The 22,366-nt window shown below is 40.5% G+C and overlaps 2 protein-coding genes across 5 annotated transcripts in view; one reads left to right on the top strand and one right to left on the bottom strand.

Moving 5' to 3' along the window:
• Window positions 1-22,366, bottom strand: part of LOC143703835 (rho GTPase-activating protein 26-like) — a 494,068-nt gene that overhangs the window by 262,332 nt on the left and 209,370 nt on the right. The window lies entirely within an intron of this gene.
• Window positions 19,044-22,366, top strand: part of LOC143703878 (glucocorticoid receptor-like) — a 75,566-nt gene continuing 72,243 nt past the window's right edge. For 2 of the 4 annotated variants that reach the window (XM_077197359.1, XM_077197352.1), the window contains exons 1-2: window positions 19,066-20,150; window positions 21,186-22,237. In XM_077197359.1, coding sequence (XP_077053474.1) covers window positions 21,195-22,237 — 1,043 coding nt within the window. In that variant the 5' untranslated portion in view covers window positions 19,066-20,150; window positions 21,186-21,194. Of the gene's footprint in view, window positions 20,151-21,185; window positions 22,238-22,366 lie in introns of all 4 variants that reach the window. The other 2 variants (XM_077197363.1, XM_077197371.1) reach the window with 2 other exon arrangements.

Genomic DNA, 22,366 nt, shown 5'->3' with positions numbered 1-22,366 from the left:
TGGCTGGGTTGCTTTTAATAACCTAAGATGCATCATTCTGTGTAGCTACAAGATTCTCTCATCTCCGATAGGGAGAGAAATGCTAATGGAGTTTAGGGCTGAGTAAGCAAAAAAGAACATAATAAATTAACAAGACAAGAACTTTGCATTCCTTAGATTGCTACTGCCAACAATAGAGTCCTCAAAGAAACATCGAGATGTTTCTCATCTTCAAACAGTGTTTTTGTGGTTACTGCACTTTGTTCAAAAGCATTGTGGTCTAAATATTGTCAGGGTTGTCTGGTTTTTGTGTTTGCTTGAGTTTGACTTATGAAAGAAATTATAAATTTTTGTTCACACTGGGATGATTTTGTATGCCAGCTTACCATATACTTACTTACACATTCTTGAATAACTCCAGATATTCTTCAGACAGAAGTTCAGTTTTGAAATTTAAAATTGTTTGTTACACCACAGGACTTTTAAGTGAACTTCAAAGAAAATATATTCATTTAAAATAATTTTGATTTAAAATGATTAAAAAACTGGTAGCACTTTATGCCTATGTACAAACTGTTATAGTACTTACAATAATTGGGTAATAACTAGGTTCTAACCCTGAACCTACACCTAAACTTAACCCATGTAGTTACCTTATATTCCTCAGTCCTTTCTTATACACTGTAAGTACGCATACATGCACGTACTGTAAAATAAAGTGCCAACAATAAACCTACAAAACTGCAACTAAATACCTTGTTTTGTTCAGGACAAAAGCACAGTTATGTTACTTGTTGACGTACAATAACAGATCTGCTCTGATTGTGGTTATTACAGATTCATCGATGAAGAAGCAGTACCGAAGCACAACCCACATAATAAAAAATGCATGTTTCAAACAGAGAATGGCGATAGAGAGGAGAGTGTGAGAGCGTCAGATGATACTTTTGCTGCGTCATAATTCGCCTACTTATACTATGCTCTAAAAAGCATGTACTCTTTTTTTGAAGAAAAAGTACATACTTTTTGTGAGTGTGAAGCAAAAGAGTAGACAAGCTTTGAGAAATACTATCACGTCATTAAATCGAGGCTTTTAACAGACGCTCTGTCGCATAGTTACACGCATCCTGTCACGTAAACTGGCCTGTCAATCACCTTGTCACAGTTAAAATCCTCCACATTTCATTTAATTTCTGACCATGTTGAAGAGAAAAGAAGTTGCACATTGATCTGCCAGTCGTGAGCATGTTTGCATAATGATGCATTTAAAAGTTAATGGCCAAACGGATCTTTATAAAAGTCCACATTGTAGGTGCAGATTAAATATAACAGAAATATAACGTTAATTATTATTTTTTTAATCAGGTTAAATGTTGATTATTAGTCACTCAAAACCCTGCAATTAAACCTCTCGACTTAACTGTCGGTCATGCGCACCCACCATGTTTGTAGTTTTTTAACTTATTATTCGTGTTTGTAGCTCTGAACCGAAATCCTCCTCCAAAGCGCATTAGGTTGTGGGCAATATTAGTGAGGCATACTCTTATCAATATACTATGCTTTGGGACACACTTATTCTATAATCTCACATACTATTTAGGATGGATATGCACAGTGGGACGCAGGATAATTTTGCCAAGGAGTTCCACCTTGACAGTGAAGTACAATCCATGAAGACTGTTGAAAAATAGTTTGCTCTCCACAAGACATAGGATTGTATTCTCTGAGGCAAAAGCATCTTCTGTTTATGTTGTCCACAGAATCATCAGTAAAACATGTCCACACATGTGAAAAGAAACATGTATGGAAAGTATGTAGTTTTAAACATATGTAAAATTACACAAAATGTTCAATATATACCCATTGTGCTTGTCAGTATATGCACGTGTCTTCCCCTTTAATTTTCTGACTGCAATGTGTGAATCTTAATCATTTCCTGCCTTGGCTCCTCCCTTCCCTTTTGACACCAGTCTGTATGGGAGAGGTAGGCTTATATTAAGCTCTAATAGATCTAGTTTAATATTAGATTTAAAAATAATTTTTATATACATTTTTCTTTCAGTTGGTTTGTTGATGATGTTATTTTCACTTATGATTGACTTTTTCATTTTTTCACATGTTTTAGAGTATGATTAATTTTCTTGTCAGCAAACTTGAAGCACATGCTGATTATTACATTGCACATGATATTTATTTATGAAAATGGAAAACTCACACAAAAGACTGCTTTATTTCTTTTATCTGGTATATGTTATTGTCACATTGTTAAATCTTTGTAAGTAATTTTATTTGCTTGAATTTTTCTCCACTTAAATAAATAAATTTAAATAAAATAAAACTTTTTAAATAAAAAGGGAAAACTTACACAGTTTAAAAGATTGTTTTATTTCTTTTATCAGAGATCACCCCATCCACTGACGTCTGTTGTACAATTAAGCTGAAAAAAAAATGAAAAAATGAAAAAAACACAAAAAACCCCCCCACAATGCTGACAACATTAGTAACACAGATAACATAGGCTGTGCATCCAATTAAACTAGAAAATACATCCATCACTTGCTAGAAGCTAGCGGGATTATGGCCTGTTAACACAGAGGATGCTAACTCGATAACAATATTAACATCCACACCAGTGGACAATATCGTTCTGTTTATTCTAAGCAGGCACTGCAGTTTTGTCGTCTGTCACTTTAAATCCTGTCAATGTTTTTATCGTTCATCAACAAGAAATAAATTGTTCCAAAAGTGATTCCAACAAATATCTTTTCTCTGTGCTGTTGTCGTTATAGTTGTGGTGTAGACTCTGCTGTTCTTTTTTTTATATTTACAAATGATTTTTAAAACGATGTCTTTATAGTTACAGTTATCGTCCATGGTGTGAACATGCCTTTTAGGTAGATGCCAACGTGGACAGGTTAGGTGACATTCCATGAACAAAACTGCACAAGATATGCACAAGATAACACAAGCCGGGCCACATTGTTTTGGATTTCCACTTGATGTCCAATGTAAAATATGCGCCCACAAACTAAAAAAAAAGAAGAAGAAAATAAACAACTTTATACTCGTAACTTTTTACCCGTAATTTTTATGTTGAGTGTATTTGGAGTACATGGGCATATTAGAAAGAGATCTTGCAGTGCAGCAAAATTCTGCACAAGGAAGGAGGAAACCACATTCTGCAGTCCTAATCTTTTTTTTTTTTAGTTCCTTCGTTCTTGTATTGATCTGCTCATCAAAATGTGTTGTGTTGCACTGCTTTTGTGATTGCAAAGTGGGTTTGTGAGTCAACCTGACTCATTTATCTGAAATCATACACACCAACAGGGACTTCACATCATCATGCTACATGTAGGAACACCTCTATTTTAACTACACAGTTACAAAGCATAACCAAATATGTCTACATGTGTCAATCTTGCTTAACAATTGCTAAGCAATTTTCTGAGCTCTTTTCATCTGGCCTACACTCGCACAGGTACTTAAAATACAGTTACTCTCACTTTTGTTATTCTTGAGAAAATAGACGGGCAGTGGATGACAGGTTCTCAATACAGGCTATTAACTACCCAGGCGGGTAGCTTGATTATTTGGGTCAGTGGAGTTCTTGGCATTTTGGGGGAATGCCTCCCTGTCAGACAGATCATATTCATGCTTAACAGCTGCCGCTGTATAAAGCTTGCTGGATGAGCCAAAGCAAAAAGCCCCACATGGTTGCAAATAGTGATGCAGTTTTAACACCCTCTGGCTGGTGTTTTTATAAGACAGTGATGGAAAGCAAGCAACTGTTGGAGCTACTTACATGTTCTTCAGGGCTTCTTTATTTCTTCCCGCTAGTGCAAGAGTTTAACTGATTGGGAAAAAAATGGCAACCCCATTTCTAAGAAAACAATTGCACTAGGAAGCTTCTGAGCATGTTTGCATGGTGGCCAGAATGACTGTGAGGCAAAGGAAATCATGGCTCATAGCTAAAATAAGTCAGGACATGTTGCTCCAATAAAATGAGCACAGAAGTTCAAGAGTTTAGAACATTTAAAAAGATTCAAACATCTAAACTAATATGATATAAAATAATAAAGATCATGGGTGTCAAAACTCGATTCTTGCCTAGGCCATACATCTCTGATTAATGTTACTCATTATATTCAGACTATTGTTTTTATTAAAGTAAGAGCAGAGAAGGCCCTCTAAAAGGAGAGGTTTAGAGAGACAGATTTTTTTACTAAACAATTGATGAAATTAAAGTGTTTTTTTATTTTATTTTTTTACCTTGGATGCATGTAAACCCATTGTAGGAAAACTTAAAGAACTTGCTGTTCTGAAAGCAATAGCATTGCTAGAGAATGTATTGGGTTTCAACTTCCATGGTGATGCATCAAACTTGTCACCTCAGTTATGATCTAAGCTATATAGACATAATATAGATGATGTGTAATATGACATTTTCTGAACAGTTACTCACCTTCTATGGTGGATTACTCCCTTCCTTTGTTGTATTTGTTCTATTGTGGATTACTCCCCATTGGCTACCATTCTCTCAAGTCATCCAGTCTCTGGCAGTTAAGTGTATTTACTGTTAATAAAGATACCCACAACTGGTCCATCAGCTACACCAGTGTGTTCACTTCCTTGCAGAAGACTTGACCGCAACATGGACTTAGTGGGATGGCATCTTCAACACAACCAGCACACACAAGGCCCTTGTAAATGCCTTTGTCGACTCAGGCTCGGCATGGAATTACAACTCCAGAACGCTCAGCCATCATTTCCTCACCTGCTCCCAATCCACTCTGTAGTGTGCCAACCATTGAGGAAGACCAATGCTATAGAGTGCCTTACTCTTCTTCTTAGCCACCAGTCACGGCAGGCTTGCTTCTAGAACAGAAAGACATGAAGGTGTATGTAGAGGAGGAACTCAACCAGGAATTCATACATCTCTCAAGATAACTTGCTTCCAGCTTCTTTTTGTAGATAAGAAAGACACAGACCAGCACTTGCAAATACCTCATCTGAATATACACAGGAGATATGAGGAAAGTCACTAAGGATATTGGGTGATGTTATATAGCTTGCCAGCACTTCTGTGTTTTAAGAAATTATAATCAAAATCTTCCATGAGTATTAACAGCATGAATACTCAATTCGTCCTCATTTATATTGACACTATTCTTATCTTGTTCAAAACCTTGGTGGAACATCATCAGCATGTCCGTCTGGTTCTCCAAAGACTCATTGAACACCAGTTCTTCTAAGGTAGAGACCTGCTCTCCCGTAGGACTCGACACAACAGAGTACGACGCGGGACAAGATTTGATGGCCAGATGCGGGTGGTAAGGTACTCGTGTGTGTGCGGGTTGCGTGAGAATAAACGATTTGCGGGACTAATAAAGAGATACTTAGAATATCTAAATATATAACATCTAAAAACAATTGTTATTCATCTATGGCTCAAAAGCAAAAAACATAATTCAAATAAAATAAAAACGATTGGGCAATGTAGCCAATCACAGACATATGTGTTGATTTATTGAACACAATATCCAATCAGATGCATTTAAGTAAGATACCACTAACTGCTCAAAACGTCAGAGTTTTCGTTCAGTGCATTCTGCATGCTGGTGAATCCTCTGATTATAACAAAAAAAAAAGTGTAGACATTATTAAACATTCATTGTGAAGTCAGCTTCACAGATTATAACGAAGCTGTGTGAGATAGTGATGAACTGAGAAGTCATCTTTATAGGGATTATAAAGGGAGCGCTCTTTGCACACATATTTTATATATGTAGAGGAAGACAAGGAGTCCAGAATTCCAATACAAGAACTTTCACTAATAATATAAACATACAAGGGTGCAAACAGGCAGACAGAAAGGAGGATACACACACCACTATACAACGTAGAACCGACAAAGACTAACTGAACAGAAGGGAACTAAATACAGACACAAATGAACAATAATGAGGTGAGCACAGGTGACACGGATGATGATGATGACAGGCAGGTGCGGGTAAATGAGGGGCCGAGTGCAGGTGTGAAGACTAGAGGGATGCTGGGAAGTGTAGTGCAGACGATGACAGAGTGGTGCAGACGATAACTGTGACAGTACGCCCCCTCCCAAAAAGGCCCTGCCCTGAAGGCTGACAAGGGCGTGGCCTATCTGGAGCAGGAAGCCTCCAGGGCGGAGCAGGCACTGGGACAGACTCTGGGACCGGGACAGGCTCAGGTACAGGCTTAGGGACAGGTTTAGGGACATGCTCAGGCTCGGGAAGCATCACGTTAACAGTCTCTGGCTCAGTGGGCATGACGTGAACAGTCTCTGGCTCGGCGGGCATGACTTGAACAGTCTCTGGCTCGGCAGGCATGACGAGAACAGTCTCTGGCTCGGCAGGACTGACGTGAATTGCAGGCTCGGCAGGACTGACGTGAAGTGCAGGCTCGGCAGGACTGACGTGAAGCTCAGGCACGGCAGGGCTGACGTGAAGCTCAGGATCGACAGGGCTGACGTGAAGCTGACGTTCGGCAGGACTGACGCGAAGCGCAGGCTCGGCAGGGCTATCGTGAAGCTCAATCACGGCAGGGCTGCCACAAAGCTCAGACTCGGCAGGGGTGATGCGAAGCTCAGGCTCGGCAGGGCTGACGTGAAGCTCAGGCACGGCAGGGCTGCCACGAAGCTCAGACTCGGCAGGGCTGATGTGAAGCTCAGGTTCGGCAGGGCTGATGCGAAGCTCAGTCTCGGCAGGGCTGACGTGAAGCTCAGGCTCGGCAGGGCTGACGTGAGGCTCAGGCTCGACAGGAAGAGACTCCGGCAGGGCGGTCTCTGGACCAGGAATGAACACAGGAGGGGTGACGTGCCGATCAGGTGTTGTCATGGCGTGCCACGGGAGGAAGCTCTCCAGACAACTGGAGAGTGCCTCTCTCCAGTCCAGACCGGAGAGATGTGGGAGCTCCCTTAGATCGACCACCTTTGCCCCCAGCCGGTAACACGCCTTGATCGTCTCGTCGCTTAAAGTGCAGGTGACAGCGAGAAGACAAAACCTCTCTGTGTATTTGAACAGATCGCGGTTATCCTGAGCCATAGCCGCAATCTGTCCAACGAGTTCCCAACTCATATTTAGGTCGGTTCTTCTGTTACAGGAGTGGTGTATGTAGAGGAAGACAAGGAGTCCAGAATTCCAATACAAGAACTTTTACTGATAATATAAACTTACAAGGGTGCAAACAGGCAGACGGACGGAGGATACACACACCACAATACAACGTAGAACAGACAAAGACTAACTGAACAGAAGGGAACTAAATACAGACAAATGAACAATAATGAGGTGTGCACAGGTGACACGGATGATGATGATGACAGGCAGGTGCGGGTAAATGAGGGAGTGAGCGCAGGTGTGAAGACTAGAGGGATGCTGGGAAGTGTAGTGCAGAAGATGACAGAGTGGTGCAGACAACTGTGACAGGAGCAGCCTATGCTTACTTTTATGTCAAATTAACAGTGGATTGAGAATGTTGATGCTTTAATAAATAATTTATCTGGAGCGTTTATGCTGGGAGCGTTTATGCAGATGGACACGGGCAGTGGTTCAATCATGCTCACAACTTACCATATAAAAACGTTTCCTTGGTTCTGTCAACTTCTACCACCAATTCATAAAAAAAAAATTCAGTATCATTTCTGCTCCACTAACTTCCCTTTTCGATATCCCAATCAGAAACTCAAATATGGAAGGTCTTCACACTTCTAGGTGTGTCCATCAGTCTCTCCTATGGGTACCATCTTCAAAAAAATGTGTAGACGGAATTTAAAATCCAAGAGATTGTCCATTTCCTGAGGACATTGCGCCATCACCAACAGAAAAGCTGGAACCATTTTCTGCTCTGGGCCCAGAATTCCCTCTGTAATCCTGTCACTGGATTTACCCCCTCCCAACACATACTTAGCTTCACATCAGATGTACCTGCTAACGACCACCAGGCTGATGCTCGGCACTCTGTTCCACCTCCGTACAAACCAGCCCGAGCAGAAGGTCTGGCTTTTTACAATACATTCAGCTTTGACTGCCCTGCAAAAAGTTAAAGCTTGTTAACCCAAATAAGTTAACAATAAGTTATTGATTGCCTCCAAATGCCAACAAATTATAGAACTGCACCCACTTTTCACACCTAACATCTCAAACCTCACTATCCCTCTTTGTCTAGTTCCACAGAGCCTGGTAAGGTTGGTGACCCCCCTCCAACTCTGCTCCTTGATGATGACCCAGTGTATGTTGTGCAGTAAATCCTGAATTCGTCCTAGGATCGTCATTCGTCGAGCAGTGAAAGGAAAAGCAGCTGAACGAATACGGTGTTTTAAATAGCGTAAAAAAAAAAATAATAATAATAACAAAACTCAATATGTGGCGGCCAATGTTCATTCTGTGGCGCATTGCCACGAATTAGTCTATGAGTGAGAAACACTGAATATTGAACTTCACTGACCTGTACTGAAGTGTTACTCACCTCCTATGGTTGATTAGTGTGTAAGTAAGTGATCAAACATAGGTTACTCCTGTGGTTGATTACTCTCTGCCTTTATTGTCCTCCTTCCATTGTGGATTACTAACTATTGACAACCAATCTCCTATGGAATGCCAAAGCTGACTTAATTAAAAATAAATAAATACATAAATAAATATACAAAGAAATTTAAAAAAAAGTACAAATTAATGAGTATTTATACTTTTATTTCCTTATTTATGTATAATTGTATTTTTTCACACATTTATTTATTTATTTATTTATACATTTATTTATTTCCACATTCATTTATGTATATATGTTTTTATGTCTACATTTATTTATTTTCACATTTATTTATTTCTACATTTATTTATTTCCACATTTATTTATTTCTACATTTCTTTGTCCGTATGCTAATGAGGGGGGCGTGTTTAACCTCAGACATCAGCAATCGAGCTCAGAGTGGCAGTGCTGGAGCTTTGAGGCCACAGTGACACCTTGTGGTGTGTGACCAAACGAAACGCAAGAGGTCTGGGACAATATCACATTTTAAGTCATGTATATCACCCTAACGGTATGTAGGGTAGGCTATATAGGGTTAACACACATAGCACACATGAACAGCAACTGCACTTCAACGGGTCTGATAGCAGACACTTGGACATGGAAGCGCATGAAAGTATTCAATATTAATAACAATGTAAACGCGGTGGATAGGGCTGATAAGAGCTTGCGTTTATTGTCGATGAGACTCGCACACCAGCGCAGAACGCGGAGAGAAACCAGCGCACATTTCACTGACTCCTACGGAAGCATATTAATCAATGAGTTTGAAACGCGACTCAATACACGGTTTACATTCGCGTTTCATAATTTCTTATGCATAACAGGTGACAATTCAAATGGTAAAATGGTAAATGGACTGCATTTATATAGCGCTTTTTAACAGACCCAATGGCCACCAAAGCGCTTTAAATATTGCCTCACATTCACCCATTTACACACTCATTCACACACCGACGGCGGTGTCAGCCATGCAAGGCGCCATCCAGCGCGTCGGGAGCAGCCGGGCACCTGTCGTGCCCAGGGTCGTGGTGATATTTCCCCCTATATATTGATTTTATATCTACCCAAACCTTAGTAAATAGGTAGGCTATACATCATCATATATGTCAAGTTCTTAATATTAATCGATAAACTAATCAGTTATAATTATAATAAGGCACTATGATGTTATCAGTAAAATAAAATTAACAACAGTCAATACAGAGGAGAATGCTTTTACACCGCAATTACAATTGCTTAAAAGTCGTTATGAGATTAATGATATTACTCACTCGTTTAAGACAGTGACTTACCGCCACCTACTGGCTGTTTTAGTTTCATAATTAATCATACAATTTAATTGATTCCATCATTTCATATTTCTATATTCATTTATTTTTAACATTAATCTCATAGCGACTTTTACTTTCTACCTATTTAATAAGGTTTGGGTAGATATAAAATCAATTTATAGGGGGAAATATCACCACGACCATGGGCACGAGAGGTGCCCGGCTGCTCCCGACGCGCTGGATGGCGCCTTGCATGGCTGACACCGCCTTCGGTGTGTGAATGAGTGTGTGAATGGGTGAATGTGAGGCAATATTTAAAGCGCTTTGGTGGCCATTGGGTCTGTTAAAAAGCGCTATATAAATGCAGTCCATTTACCATTTTACCATTTGAATTGTCACCTGTTATGCATAAGAAATTATGTAAACCGTGTATTGAGTCGCGTTTCAAACTCATTGATCAATATGCTTGCGTAGGAGTCAGTGAAATGTGCGCTGGTTTCTCTCCGCGTTCTGCGGCGGTGTGCGAGTCTCATCGACAATAAACGCAAGCTCTTATCAGCCCTATCCACCGCGTTGTTATTAATATTGAATACTTTCATGCGCTTCCATGTCCAAGTGTCTGCTATCAGACCCGTTGAAGTGCAGTTGCTGTTCATGTGTGCTATGTGTGTTAACCCTATATTAGCTACCCTACAAACAGTTAGGGTGATATACATGACTTAAAATGTGATATTGTCCCAGACCTCTTGCGTTTCGTTTGGTCACACACCACAAGGTGTCACTGTGGCCTCAAAGCTTCAGCACTGCCACTCTGAGCTCGATTGCTGACGTGTGAGGTAAAACACGCCCCCTCATTAGCATACGGACAAAGAAATGTAGAAATAAATAAATGTAGAAATAAATAAATGTGAAAATAAATAAATGTAGATATAAAAACATATATACATAAATGAATGTGGAAATAAATAAAAGTGGAAATAAATAAATGAATAAATGAAAAAATACAATTATACATAAATAAGGAAATAAAAGTATAAATACTCATATATTTGTACTTTTTTACATTTCTTTGTATATTTATTTATGTATTTTTCCTTTTTTACATTTATTCGTATATTTATTTATCTATGTATTTATTTATTTTTAATTAAGTCAGCTGTGGCATTCCATAATCTCCTAGTTAGTGGGTGCTTGCCAAGGCCGCCCAAACTGCCCATTTGAATGAGAAAGACAGAGATACATGGATAAAATGTACATTTTCGGCTCCGATCCTTATTTTGTTACCCCCAGTTTTCTTTTGTCCTTTATTATCTGCCCCAGACTTGCCCCAATTTGCCTTCTATGATATATACACTCACCTAAAGGATTATAAGGAACACCATACTAATACTGTATTTGACCCCGTTTTGCCTTCAGAACTGCCTTAGTTCTACGTGGCATGATTCAACAAGGTGCTGAAAGCATTCTTTAGAAATGTTGGCACATATTGATAGGATAGTATCTTGCCCAATTCGATGCCCAATTGGCACTCAGGGGCCTAAAGTGTGCCAAGAAAACATCCCCCACACCATTACACCATCACCACCAGCCTGCACAGTGGTAACAAGGCATGATCGATCCATGTTCTCATTCTGTTTACGCCAAATTCTGACTCTACCATCTGAATGTCTCAACAGAAATCGAGACTCATCAGACCAGGCAACATTTTTCCAGTCTTCAACTGTCCAATTTTGGTGAGCTCTTGCAAATTGTAGCCTCTTTTTCCTATTTGTAGTGGAGATGAGTGGTACCCACAGGCCGCTCTCGCGAGAGACAAAGCCAGCCTCCTGTGCGAGCCAGCGCCCAGCGTCCAGCACAGCCTCAGCCTTCGCAACGACGTCAGGGCGGCCGCCCTAGGTCGCGCTCAGACAGCCGTCACAGACCGCTGCCCCCCAGAGGGCCTCGGCAGAAGATCACGCTGAAGTCTGAGCACGCGAAGCCCTCCTAACAAAGAGAGAGAAAAGACGCGCGTGCCCCGCTGCGGCCGGACCGCCGTCAAAGTTTATTTCCCTGTCAGTCCCCTTCAAACAGGCTACTGCAGTGGTTCATTTAGCAGCCAACGAGCCGGTTTGTTTACCCTCTCGCCTGCACACAAACGCCGTTTTATCGGCGACCCAGAGAAAGCGCGGAAAGCGCGGATCTCAAATCGAGCGGATTATTAAGGAATGGTGTGCTATGACTTTTATAAGCGTACGATGTTCGCCCCAGGGGTGAAAAAGTGGCCAAAAAATCCCATAGACTTAACATTGCGTCAAACTTTGAGGAGTTATAGCTCAGAGCGAGGATTAGCAGAAACGTGCGATTTGCCAAATTTGAAGAGGCAGGCTCTGTAAGAACATACCTCACAATGGGGTAAAAGTTGAACCCCTGGGGGGCAGTACACCATAGCATGCGTTTTTTCTACTATGGTAAATTGCAGAGGAATTTTGTATTGAACATAGCTCTGGATCACAGTGTTATAGAGACAATGAGGTGGGCTCATTTTACTCAGACGACCAACCAGTCTCTCATGATCATTATGAAGCTATCAAGCCATGCCCTAGCAACCATTTAGAGCACCTTAGCAACAAGTTCCCTAAACTTCCATTGAAAGAGATCAAAGAGATATCTTCGGACTGAATTGTCATAGAAACACGAAGGGTGGTCTCGGTTCACTCGGGGCAGCAAACAGCCAATCATGAATCACCTCAACACTTCCTAGCCCTTCTCTAACAACCATTGTTGAGCACCTTAGCAACCAAAATCCATAGAGGGATATCTTCCATTCTGAATGTCACACATGGGAGTTGGTTTATATTAGGGATGTGAATTTCTGCCAAAAATGGCATTCGAAAATCGAGGAGCAAAAGTCGATTATCGTTCAAAAAAATAAATAAGTGATTTGTCATCAAACAAACTGTTTATTAATTGAACAAGTAACATGTTTTCGTCGTTTTTTAACATAGTTAACATAGAAGAAAAAAACAATAAGCACGACAGTCCGTTTTTGCATCGCCAAACCAGATGCTCGTTAGATAAAAAAATAATGTCATATGTCATAAAGATTTTATGCGGACCTGCCTTGTTACTGCAATAGCCTACTTTTAAGACACATTAGTTTCAATCAAAACTATTCGTGTGATGCCACTGCACTATACACACACATTACCGCGGGATGGCGGGTGTTCATTTCATAAACTGTGGACAATGGTAGCTTATTTAATGTAGCCTATAAATTAACATGTTCAAAAAACGGATAATGTCATCATACTTGTAGCAGTACTATCGTCGCGTGATAATCTGTATGGTTGTAAAATGTATTACCTGAATGAAATGAACTCGAATGTATCGTCCCGTGGAATCATTCATTCACAGACATCATACGAAGATGTTCAACAAGATCTTCATCGCTGGCAAAAATATGATGCATTTGCAGATTTGCTTTCACTAGACTAAACTGTAGGCCCACGGCCACTTCATCCATCGCTCTTGATGTTCTTAAATCTTCCTGTTACGACTCCGAGTGTGAATTGAAAGCGTATCAGAGGATTCAGTGCGTGCAGGAAACTGAACAGACCATTCAAACTGATCTGCGAACCGATTTAGACAGATCTGTTTGATGAAGTCTTTGAACAGAATCGACTCAAAAGAGTGATTCATTTGTGAATTGAGCATCGCTCATGCCCATAAAAAAGATGCAGCGCGCTTGGAATAAACGATGCATTTAACAGCATGTATTGCATTAAAATAAAGTAACGAGAGGAACGTCGCCCCAACGTAAGGAAGTAAATGTAGCCTACTTTGTAGACGGTTACTACCGTAGACAGTAAAAGGTTACTACCCACCTCTGTTGGGCGCAGAGTTAACGGTCACGGTGCTCTTCTTCTGTTGTTTGTTTACACTATATAAAACACTGGTATCCTATTGCGCTGTTCATTCATGTTAGTGACACCTTGTGTCCCTGACAGGAAAATACCTTGCTGCGCAATCTGTGACAGTTGGCACGCCGTCAATTATGACACATTGGAATTGCGCGAAAATATAACGATATTCGAAAAAGTAATTTTATGATCGAATTTTGAACGCAGTTCGACTATTCGAAGATCGCAACTCATCCCTAGTTTATATCATTCATACTGACAAGCAGCCTTTGGAGTTTCATGATTGCCAGCTGCCAAGCCACTCCCTAGCAACCAAACAGAGTACCCAAGCAACCATTTTGCAAGACCTAGGCTATATCTCTGCATCAGAACATCGTATATAGATGGGGGTTGGCTCTTTTGACTAAATCATGCTAAACTATGGTAAATCATGCTAGAATTATGGTAAATCATACTAGAAAATGGTAAATCATGGTAAACTATGGTAAATAATGCTAGAATCATGGTAAGTCATGGTAAACTATGGTAAACCATTCTAGCAACATGGTAAATGGTGTTAAAATCATGCTAACAACATGCTAATATTGCTAGCATCATGCTAATCATGCTAGCATGATGCTAGCAACATGCTAATTGTGCTAGCATGATGTTAACAACATACTAATAATGCTAGCATCTTGCTAAAACGTGTTAACATCATGCTAACATGATGCTAGCAACATGCGTATCATGCTGGCAAAATACTAATCATGCTAGCAACATGCTAATCATGTTAGTATCTTGCTAAAAACATGCTAATCGTGCTAGCATTTTGCTTAAAACATGCTAATTGTGCTAGCATCTTGCTAAAAAAATGCTAGCATGATGCTAACAACATCCTAATCATGCTAGCATTATGCTAGTCACATGCTAATCATGCTATCATGATGCTAATTTTGTTACCATTTTGCTAAAAACTAGCTAACCGCAGCCTAGCAACTGAGTGGCGAGTTTTGCCACTGCAAGCACCCACTCACATTTTCTAAGGAAATGTACATTCTCACTCACTATTCACCTGTGATCTATTTACTCAATGGTGTGGCTCTGTCAGTTAAGCTTACTTAGTTTCCATCAACTGCACCAGTGTTTATTTTTATTATTTATTTATTTTTTTACAAACATCATAAATAATTAATTCACAATTACCAGGGAGTCACATGCAATTTTAACCTGACACGTCATATTTTAGGCTTTTTTCGACTTGAAACGGCGCTGCAGAGACCGATCGTTTGATGATCGTTTAATAATCACCAAAACGGCCTTTTTACACCTACGAAATATTGCTCGTCTACGCCCTATCCTCTCCATATCTAATGCGGAAACTCTCATCCATGCATTCATTACATCAAGACTCGACTACTGCAATAGTCTCCTATATGGCCTCCCATCCTCTGATATAAAAAAACTGCAATACGTTCAAAACTCCGCTGCCCGCCTCCTCACCCACACCCGCTCCATAGACCACATCACCCCCGTTCTTCAACAGCTTCATTGGCTCCCTGTACAACAGCGCATCCATTACAAAGTTCTGCTCATCACTCACAAAGCCCTCAATAACTTGGCACCTCCATATCTCACAGACCTCTTACAGCTTCATCGCCCCTCCCGACGTCTCCGCTCTGCCGACTTGGGCCTTCTCAAACCCATCACCAAATCAACGCACCGAACTTTGGGGGACCGAGCATTTGCCATCGCTGCCCCCACCCTTTGGAAATTACTCCCTATCCACATCAGAAACTCGGATTCACTGACCACCTACAAAAAACTGCTCAAAAACCACCTGTTTCAGCTCGCCTACAATCTATATTAGCACTCTCATCATTGTTTGTTTGTTTTATTTGTAAAGCGTCTTTGAGTTCCTTGGAAAGCGCTATATAAGACTTATGTATTATTATTATTAATGACAAACTACTGCGAGAGCGATTCAAACACCGTGTCCTAACTACACACGACGCGATAAAATTCACACGTCAATCAAAAATCACAGCCATTCAGAACAGCGTGTGGGCGTGTAGACTATGCATAATAGCCCCTCTGCCCCGTGTGACACCGCCGGCGCCTCTGCTACGAGCAGCGCGCCGAGTGTGCCGAGTGTGCACAGCTCGGACTACTGTCATTGTCATTGCGACTCCCCACCATGCCTGTATTTCAGTAGATTGTCTGGAATGACACCCCTGGATACAAGGACACAAATCGTCATGCCTATTCACTCTACTTTACATTGAAAATAAAGTGGAATTTGTTTTACACAGGTTGATGCGTCATTAGTAGCCTACTATAGCTAAATGCTACATTCATTCATTCATTCATTCGCTGTAGATGAAAGTTCTAAATTTAACTTACCATGTGTATTCAATGCTTCAGCTATACTTCTCCAGACGGAATCCTTTTTCCTGATGTCTTTGTGGAATTTGTGGGATTTATCGTAGAGAATTGAATGCCTTTAAACTTCGACAATCAGTTCCTCGTCGTCCATGTTCGATGATTAAATATTCATGACACGCAGAACTTCCATCCAATGAGATCTCTGTATGGGCGGATCTGTCAGCCGCGACGTCGCAGAAATAGGAACCGTTTCTAAATTAGAAACTTTGCGTGTCGCCGTCGCGTCTGGTTTGAACAAAAACTCGGATTAACATGGAAAAGATACCTTTTAACGCGTGTCGCGGCGTCGCGTGTAGTTGGGACACGGTGAAAAGCATACGAAGCAGTCCACTTTAAATCGAACAAGTCTTTTGAAATTAGTCATGTGATTCCCTGTTCCCGTCTTGTTCATGTGTCATGTTTTCATTGGTTTATTGTCTTATCTTGTCATCAGTTTTGCCATCGGTTGTTTATGTCATGTGAATACCCATTGTCTTGTATTTAAGCCCTCATGATTGCCATGTGTCCTTGTCGTGCATTGAAGAATGTTTGATGTTACATTTTCCACATATCAGATTATTGTTTCAAATCAAGTTTAAAGTTGTTCATTATTATGCTTTAATTTCATGTTTTGGATTCTATTCATGGTTTGTTTAACGCCCTTGGATAAATAAACTGCACTTGGGTTCACTTTAACATCGTCTTTGTCTGCTTCTTTGCCACGCTAACTACGTTACACTAGCCTTGTCATAAAGGTCAAACGATCTGATATTTTAAGAGACTAATTGAAAACAGTCATTAGGGTCTCTATCAGTTTGCTTTCTGTTGGCACCACATGCATTTGATTTTCTAAGAAGTAATAATTTAAAAGATTGTGCCAAACTTTAAGGATTTCTTTTTGAGAATTTCTTCTTTTTAAGGGTTATGCTTTTTATTCATAACGATATTAGGACGGTTGTATCACTGTCACATTGTTCACTTTTGGGTGAACTATTACTTAGACATCTTTCATCCAGCACATCCTCAACATCCTCAACTAAAGATCATTTTGCAATTATTGAATAGCTGCCTGCCCAAACCTAACACAATTTGCAGAATTTTAAGAAGTGGCTGTGTTTATTAATGACCCATGATTGCAGTTAGAGAAGGGTGTCATTGGATCAGTAATGACCATGTCTCACACAATAATCTGGAGGCTCTGTGCTCCCTGGTGCTACTTCACAGAGTCAAAGAACAGTGTGATTTCTTCTAGTTGGCCCCTGGAGATGGTTTGTATGCTTTTTCTCTCCAACGGCATAATTAAACATCCACATGCCCACGCCACACCCCATAATGAACTTGTTTGCATGGGGGAGTGAATCTGCCTCGTCTCTTCACTCTTTAACATCTTAGAACACCTTCCCATTTTCTCTACATTAGACTCTGCCTTCTTTACCCCAGCATTGTGTACCTTTTATATTGGAGTATGTGGGGTCTGATGTAACCCCTCTGTCAGTGCAGGTAAAAGTTAGCAAAGACATGAACGTGTAAAATTCCTTGCTACATGTGGACTGCTTATATAAAATTCAACATGACATTCAATGATAATCTGGAGCTCAGGAGGTTTTCAGATGCAGTCAAAGTATGAAATAACAGGAGACTCATTGTTAGCCAAGTAACAGAATGGCTGTTGAATTCTGTGAGTTTAAGAAAAACTTTCAAGGCTAAGTAAATGTGAAATTCTGTAATGGATAAATTGACGTGTGCTGGAAAAGTAATACTGGCTAATAAGTGAATTCTCTACTCTAGCTATGTTCGGAATAACATACTACCATACTGCTCTTGCTATTGCAGCAGAATATAGATTTTACGTATGCAAATATTCAAATGACCTACAATACTACATCGCAGTTTACAACAAGAGTGCACAGCATAGAATACTCTACTACCACAATGCAATGCTCTAGACATGATCCTCCATTTCCTGCGATATGGATGAACCGGAACCGGAACCGGAAGTTCAAAAAATGAAGGGTCAAGGGAGAACATTGCCTGTGGGTTGCATTATTCCATGCATTATGCTCTGTTGTAAACTGCTCATTTTGACAGATATTCTGTAGAAGGTCATCTACTACAGAAAATGTGCTTACTAGATGCACACAATACATAGCATCTACTGCAGGAACAGTACAGACACTACTTTTTTTTCTCTTTGAGGGGGTCACACACCAGACGAGAAGCCTAGATTGGTTGTTGATTTATTTCAAGCAATATATTGAGCTATGTTGCACACCATGTTAGCCCATTTTATCTCCAAGTTGGTCTTTTCAAACACTTCTTAAATACAAATAAAACACAATTAACTATATACTCAGGCATAGTTAAGCTAAATAAATGGGCTTAATGACAATACATTGGAGAAAATGCTTTTTGTTTCATTTTGTTGTTTTGCATCCAGTAAGACTAAAATCATCTCTCACTTGGTCGGCTGATTTAGCAAATATTTATACAGTAGCCTACTTAGCAAAGTGTTTATTCAGTAGCATATTAGGCTAGTAAAGCACACTGCTGGTGTTTCATGCATTTTCCAAATTGATCATTTTTAGCCCGGTTATTTTAAAGAAAATTACATTGTAATTTAATTTTTAGGACACTGTATTCATCAGTTCATCATCATCATCTACAATCTGAATCCTGAAGCAAAAAGTTGTGAACTACGGATGTTATTCTTCTTTTCCCCCCATACCATATCAGCAATCTGGGAACTTTACATAAGCTGTAATACTGTTTCTGTCACCATATACGAGTTATATTTCAAAACCTTTGCAGTCGCACATTCACTGAACTGAATAATTTATTATAATAGCCTGCATCTTATTCAACATGCAATATATTACACGCGAGTGCAAATGAGAATATTGACATTAAACTGAGTCCTTGTGCGCATGTCGCTTTCTCTTTACTCAACAGTCTAAAGTCATGTTTCAATTCTTTATTGAGCAGATGTGGACTAATAAGCGGACACGGTGCAATACGGGACAGCTGTTACTCGTTTTATCCCAAGATAGAGACGGTATAACCATATTTTTCTCTCTCAGTTCGCTTGTATTTCGGGTTTATCCCGTGGATGTGCCCTTTGCCCCTTTATTTACGGACTGAACTGCGCCATCCTGAATGCTTCTCTCTCACAGTCTTTAGCTCGCCGTTGTTTGTTCCAAGCAAATATCCGTCTACTCTAGAGATTTTCGTATAGAGAGTTTGTACAGTTCGTTGTGAGGCGCATGCAAAAGTTGCGTTATGATATACGAAAGTTGCAGCGCTCGCTCAGCTCTCGCGACTGCTAATGTGTATTAGCTAGCGCAGTCGAGCCCTAATCAAACTCTTTAGGACAAATATGCGTTTTATCCGCGGTTGACAGCCTGTATACGGTGTCGTCGGTTTAAAATGACATCGATGGAATGACATACGCCAGTGTTCACACAGCGTTTCTGTTTTGAGGGCATTCAAATGTCTGAAGCGGCGGCATTTGTCTGCTCGGTGACACTTTTGACATTAGCATCAGCTCGTTTGTCGATTCGGCGCGGATTTGATTAAGGTTTTATTGTGATTTGTATTCGAATGGCTGAAGGGTAACTTGTACTGGAGTTTTGTGTGTGTGCGTGTCTGTGTGTGTGTGTTGGAGGGGCGTTTACCGTGTTGAAGCTAGCCGAAGCTTTTTGACGGGTTGATCACGGGCTGTCGGGAGTTTGACAAGCTGCTTATGTAATGCTGGCGATTCCCCGCTCGACCTCAAAAGACGAAGAACAACAACGAGTATTCAGAGCGCGGCTAAGTTTATTTTGTGACACGACTTGTGTGCGTCGTCATAACGGCGCATTTAGTTGTTTTTGCGACTCGCTGCTGTTGAAATAGTGTCGAAGCTGCAGCGCGTCCTGTTAAATCTATTGACCATGCGGGAAGTTAAACGAGAAACTATTGTGAACGCCACCTAAACGCATTGACAGCTTTGGACTCGTATAGAAATGCATTTTTCGTCATAAATCTGTTAAAGGTAAGTCTGTAAATGTAACGTTTCTTGGGGTCATTTGCTTTCCATGCGTGGTGAATGCAGAGTGCATTTTTTTTAATTTACATGCCATCTGCAATTTTTTTTCTTGTTTTAATGGTTGAAATTTCGAATAACAACCCATATAGCTGCTCTTATAGCTCCTATATATAGCCTATATTTTTTAAAAGCTTCTCTTGCTACCTTGAAAATTTGCGTCATTTGGCCAGTCCTGGCCTTTTTTACGTTTAAACCATATCCTTAGAATTGTTTTTAATTCTCGTCAAGTAATGTAGTATTGGCATTCTGTTTGACATTTATGTATGTTTAGCAAGCTTTAATGTACGTTAAAGCAGGTTATCAGACTGAAGTTTATTTTGGATGCAGTAGCTAAGTTCTATGGCAGGTGGCAGCACTGCGGTGCATCGACTAATGCATTTGGAGGATTTGTATGAGTTTTAATGTCTCTAACGTTACGTGCCTGAAGCCTTCATTATCTGAGCAAACAATCGCCTCATCAAGCTCCATTTTGTTGGATGAGTTTAAATGCTTTGCGTTCGTTTTATGAAACTGCAGAATTTACTACTGCTGTAATGCAGACTATTGATTCAAATAAGTTGTCTGGAGAAATTACTCATACAAGGGTCAAAACAACTTGAAATATTGTTTAGCTAAAAAGTATTTAAAATCTGCATAACCAATTCGTTATATCACCTCAAGAGAGCTTGTGGGGCAGAATATGCATAGAGATGTAGTTTCATATATAGTTTCATTCTGTTTGGAGCTGAGAGGAACTTCAGGTGGGAGTCGAGTCCAGACATAGGCTACACGACTCAAAGTCTGAATCTGTAATATTTTCTGAATGAAAAGGCCTTGGTGCAAAACTTAGTTTGGTTTACACCAGCTTTATGTAAACATAAGTGCTATGTAAAATACTATAATGTATTAACAATTCCTGCTCTATTTTATATGTAAACATATTGTAACTTTTTATCAAATTAACTGAGGTTTGCCCTTTTCTTCTTTCTGTCTATACAACAGGATTGAGATATGGACCGTGGACTGAAACGCAGCAGTAACAATACTGATAATTTAACTTTTGGAGAATGTATTGAGAGAGGCCTTGTTCCGGAAATTGGTGTCAATGCGCCCGCTTTAAATGCATCAAAAGATTTCTCAAACGGACTAAGCGGTAGTGACGTTCAAAGAAGCCTGTCTATGGTAGATCCATCCTTAATGGGACGTAACATACAAGAACCAGATGTCAAAGTATTTCAACCCTTGAGAATGCAGCACCAGCAAAAGGCAAAAGAGCCCCTTAGTCTCAACATTGGGGAGAACTTTTCACTTTTGGACGAGAGCATTGCAGACTTAAATCGTGACTCTGATATCCAGGCTCTGAACACTTTTAAAGTGAAAATGGAGGAACTTTCCCCCACGGAGAAAGATAGGCTGGACTTTCCACCCTATGGCCAAATGGAGAAGGAAATGGCTGGTCACGAGAGGGTTATTGGCGACAACACCATGGACATCTTAAAGGATCTGGACTTACCTGACTCACTCACTGACCTGAATGAGTTCTACGTTACGGACGAGACTGCCTTTCTCTCCTCACTGGCAGTGGATGATGCCCTGTTGGCAGAAAGCAACTTGCTGAAGGGAACCAGCCCTGTTGTCACTGGCAACAGTGCAGCATGTACAAATGTGAACGGCACAGGGAAACGGCAGCAGATGGTGGAAGCCAGTGTCAACATGCCGGTCATAAAGACGGAGAAAGAGACAGACTTTATCCAGCTTTGCACACCGGGTGTCATCAAACAGGAAAGTGAGAGGCGGAGCTACTGTCAGATGTCAGGGATGGGTGGGTCTCACAGTGGGCCCACCACGTTGGGAGATATGGGCAGCCCGGGATACCACTATGGAGGCAACACCACCTCAGCTGCGAGTTTACCCGATCAGAAACCTCTGTTCGGCCTGTTTGCTCACTTACCCGGCTTAAGTGACGGCTGGGGTAGAGGAAATGGATATGGAGATTCATCTGGGATGCAGAGAGCCAATGAGACAGGACTTCCGTCCACATATTCATTCAGCAGGTAGGATTGATTTTAAAAGGCAGCTTTATGATTATGATTATGAACGATGATATGGATAAATAGTGAATAATTAGATCTAAAATGAAATGAGGCTGAGGTTGTGCACATCATTTTGCATATCTGCCTGTT

This window comes from Siphateles boraxobius, unplaced genomic scaffold, assembly GCF_051911475.1.
Source record: "Siphateles boraxobius isolate OS27281-9 unplaced genomic scaffold, OSU_SipBor_1 11, whole genome shotgun sequence".
Taxonomy (NCBI): Eukaryota; Metazoa; Chordata; class Actinopteri; order Cypriniformes; family Leuciscidae; genus Siphateles; species Siphateles boraxobius.
The sequence above is the reverse complement of the archived record's forward strand: the minus strand, read 5'-3'. Positions and strand labels throughout refer to the sequence as shown.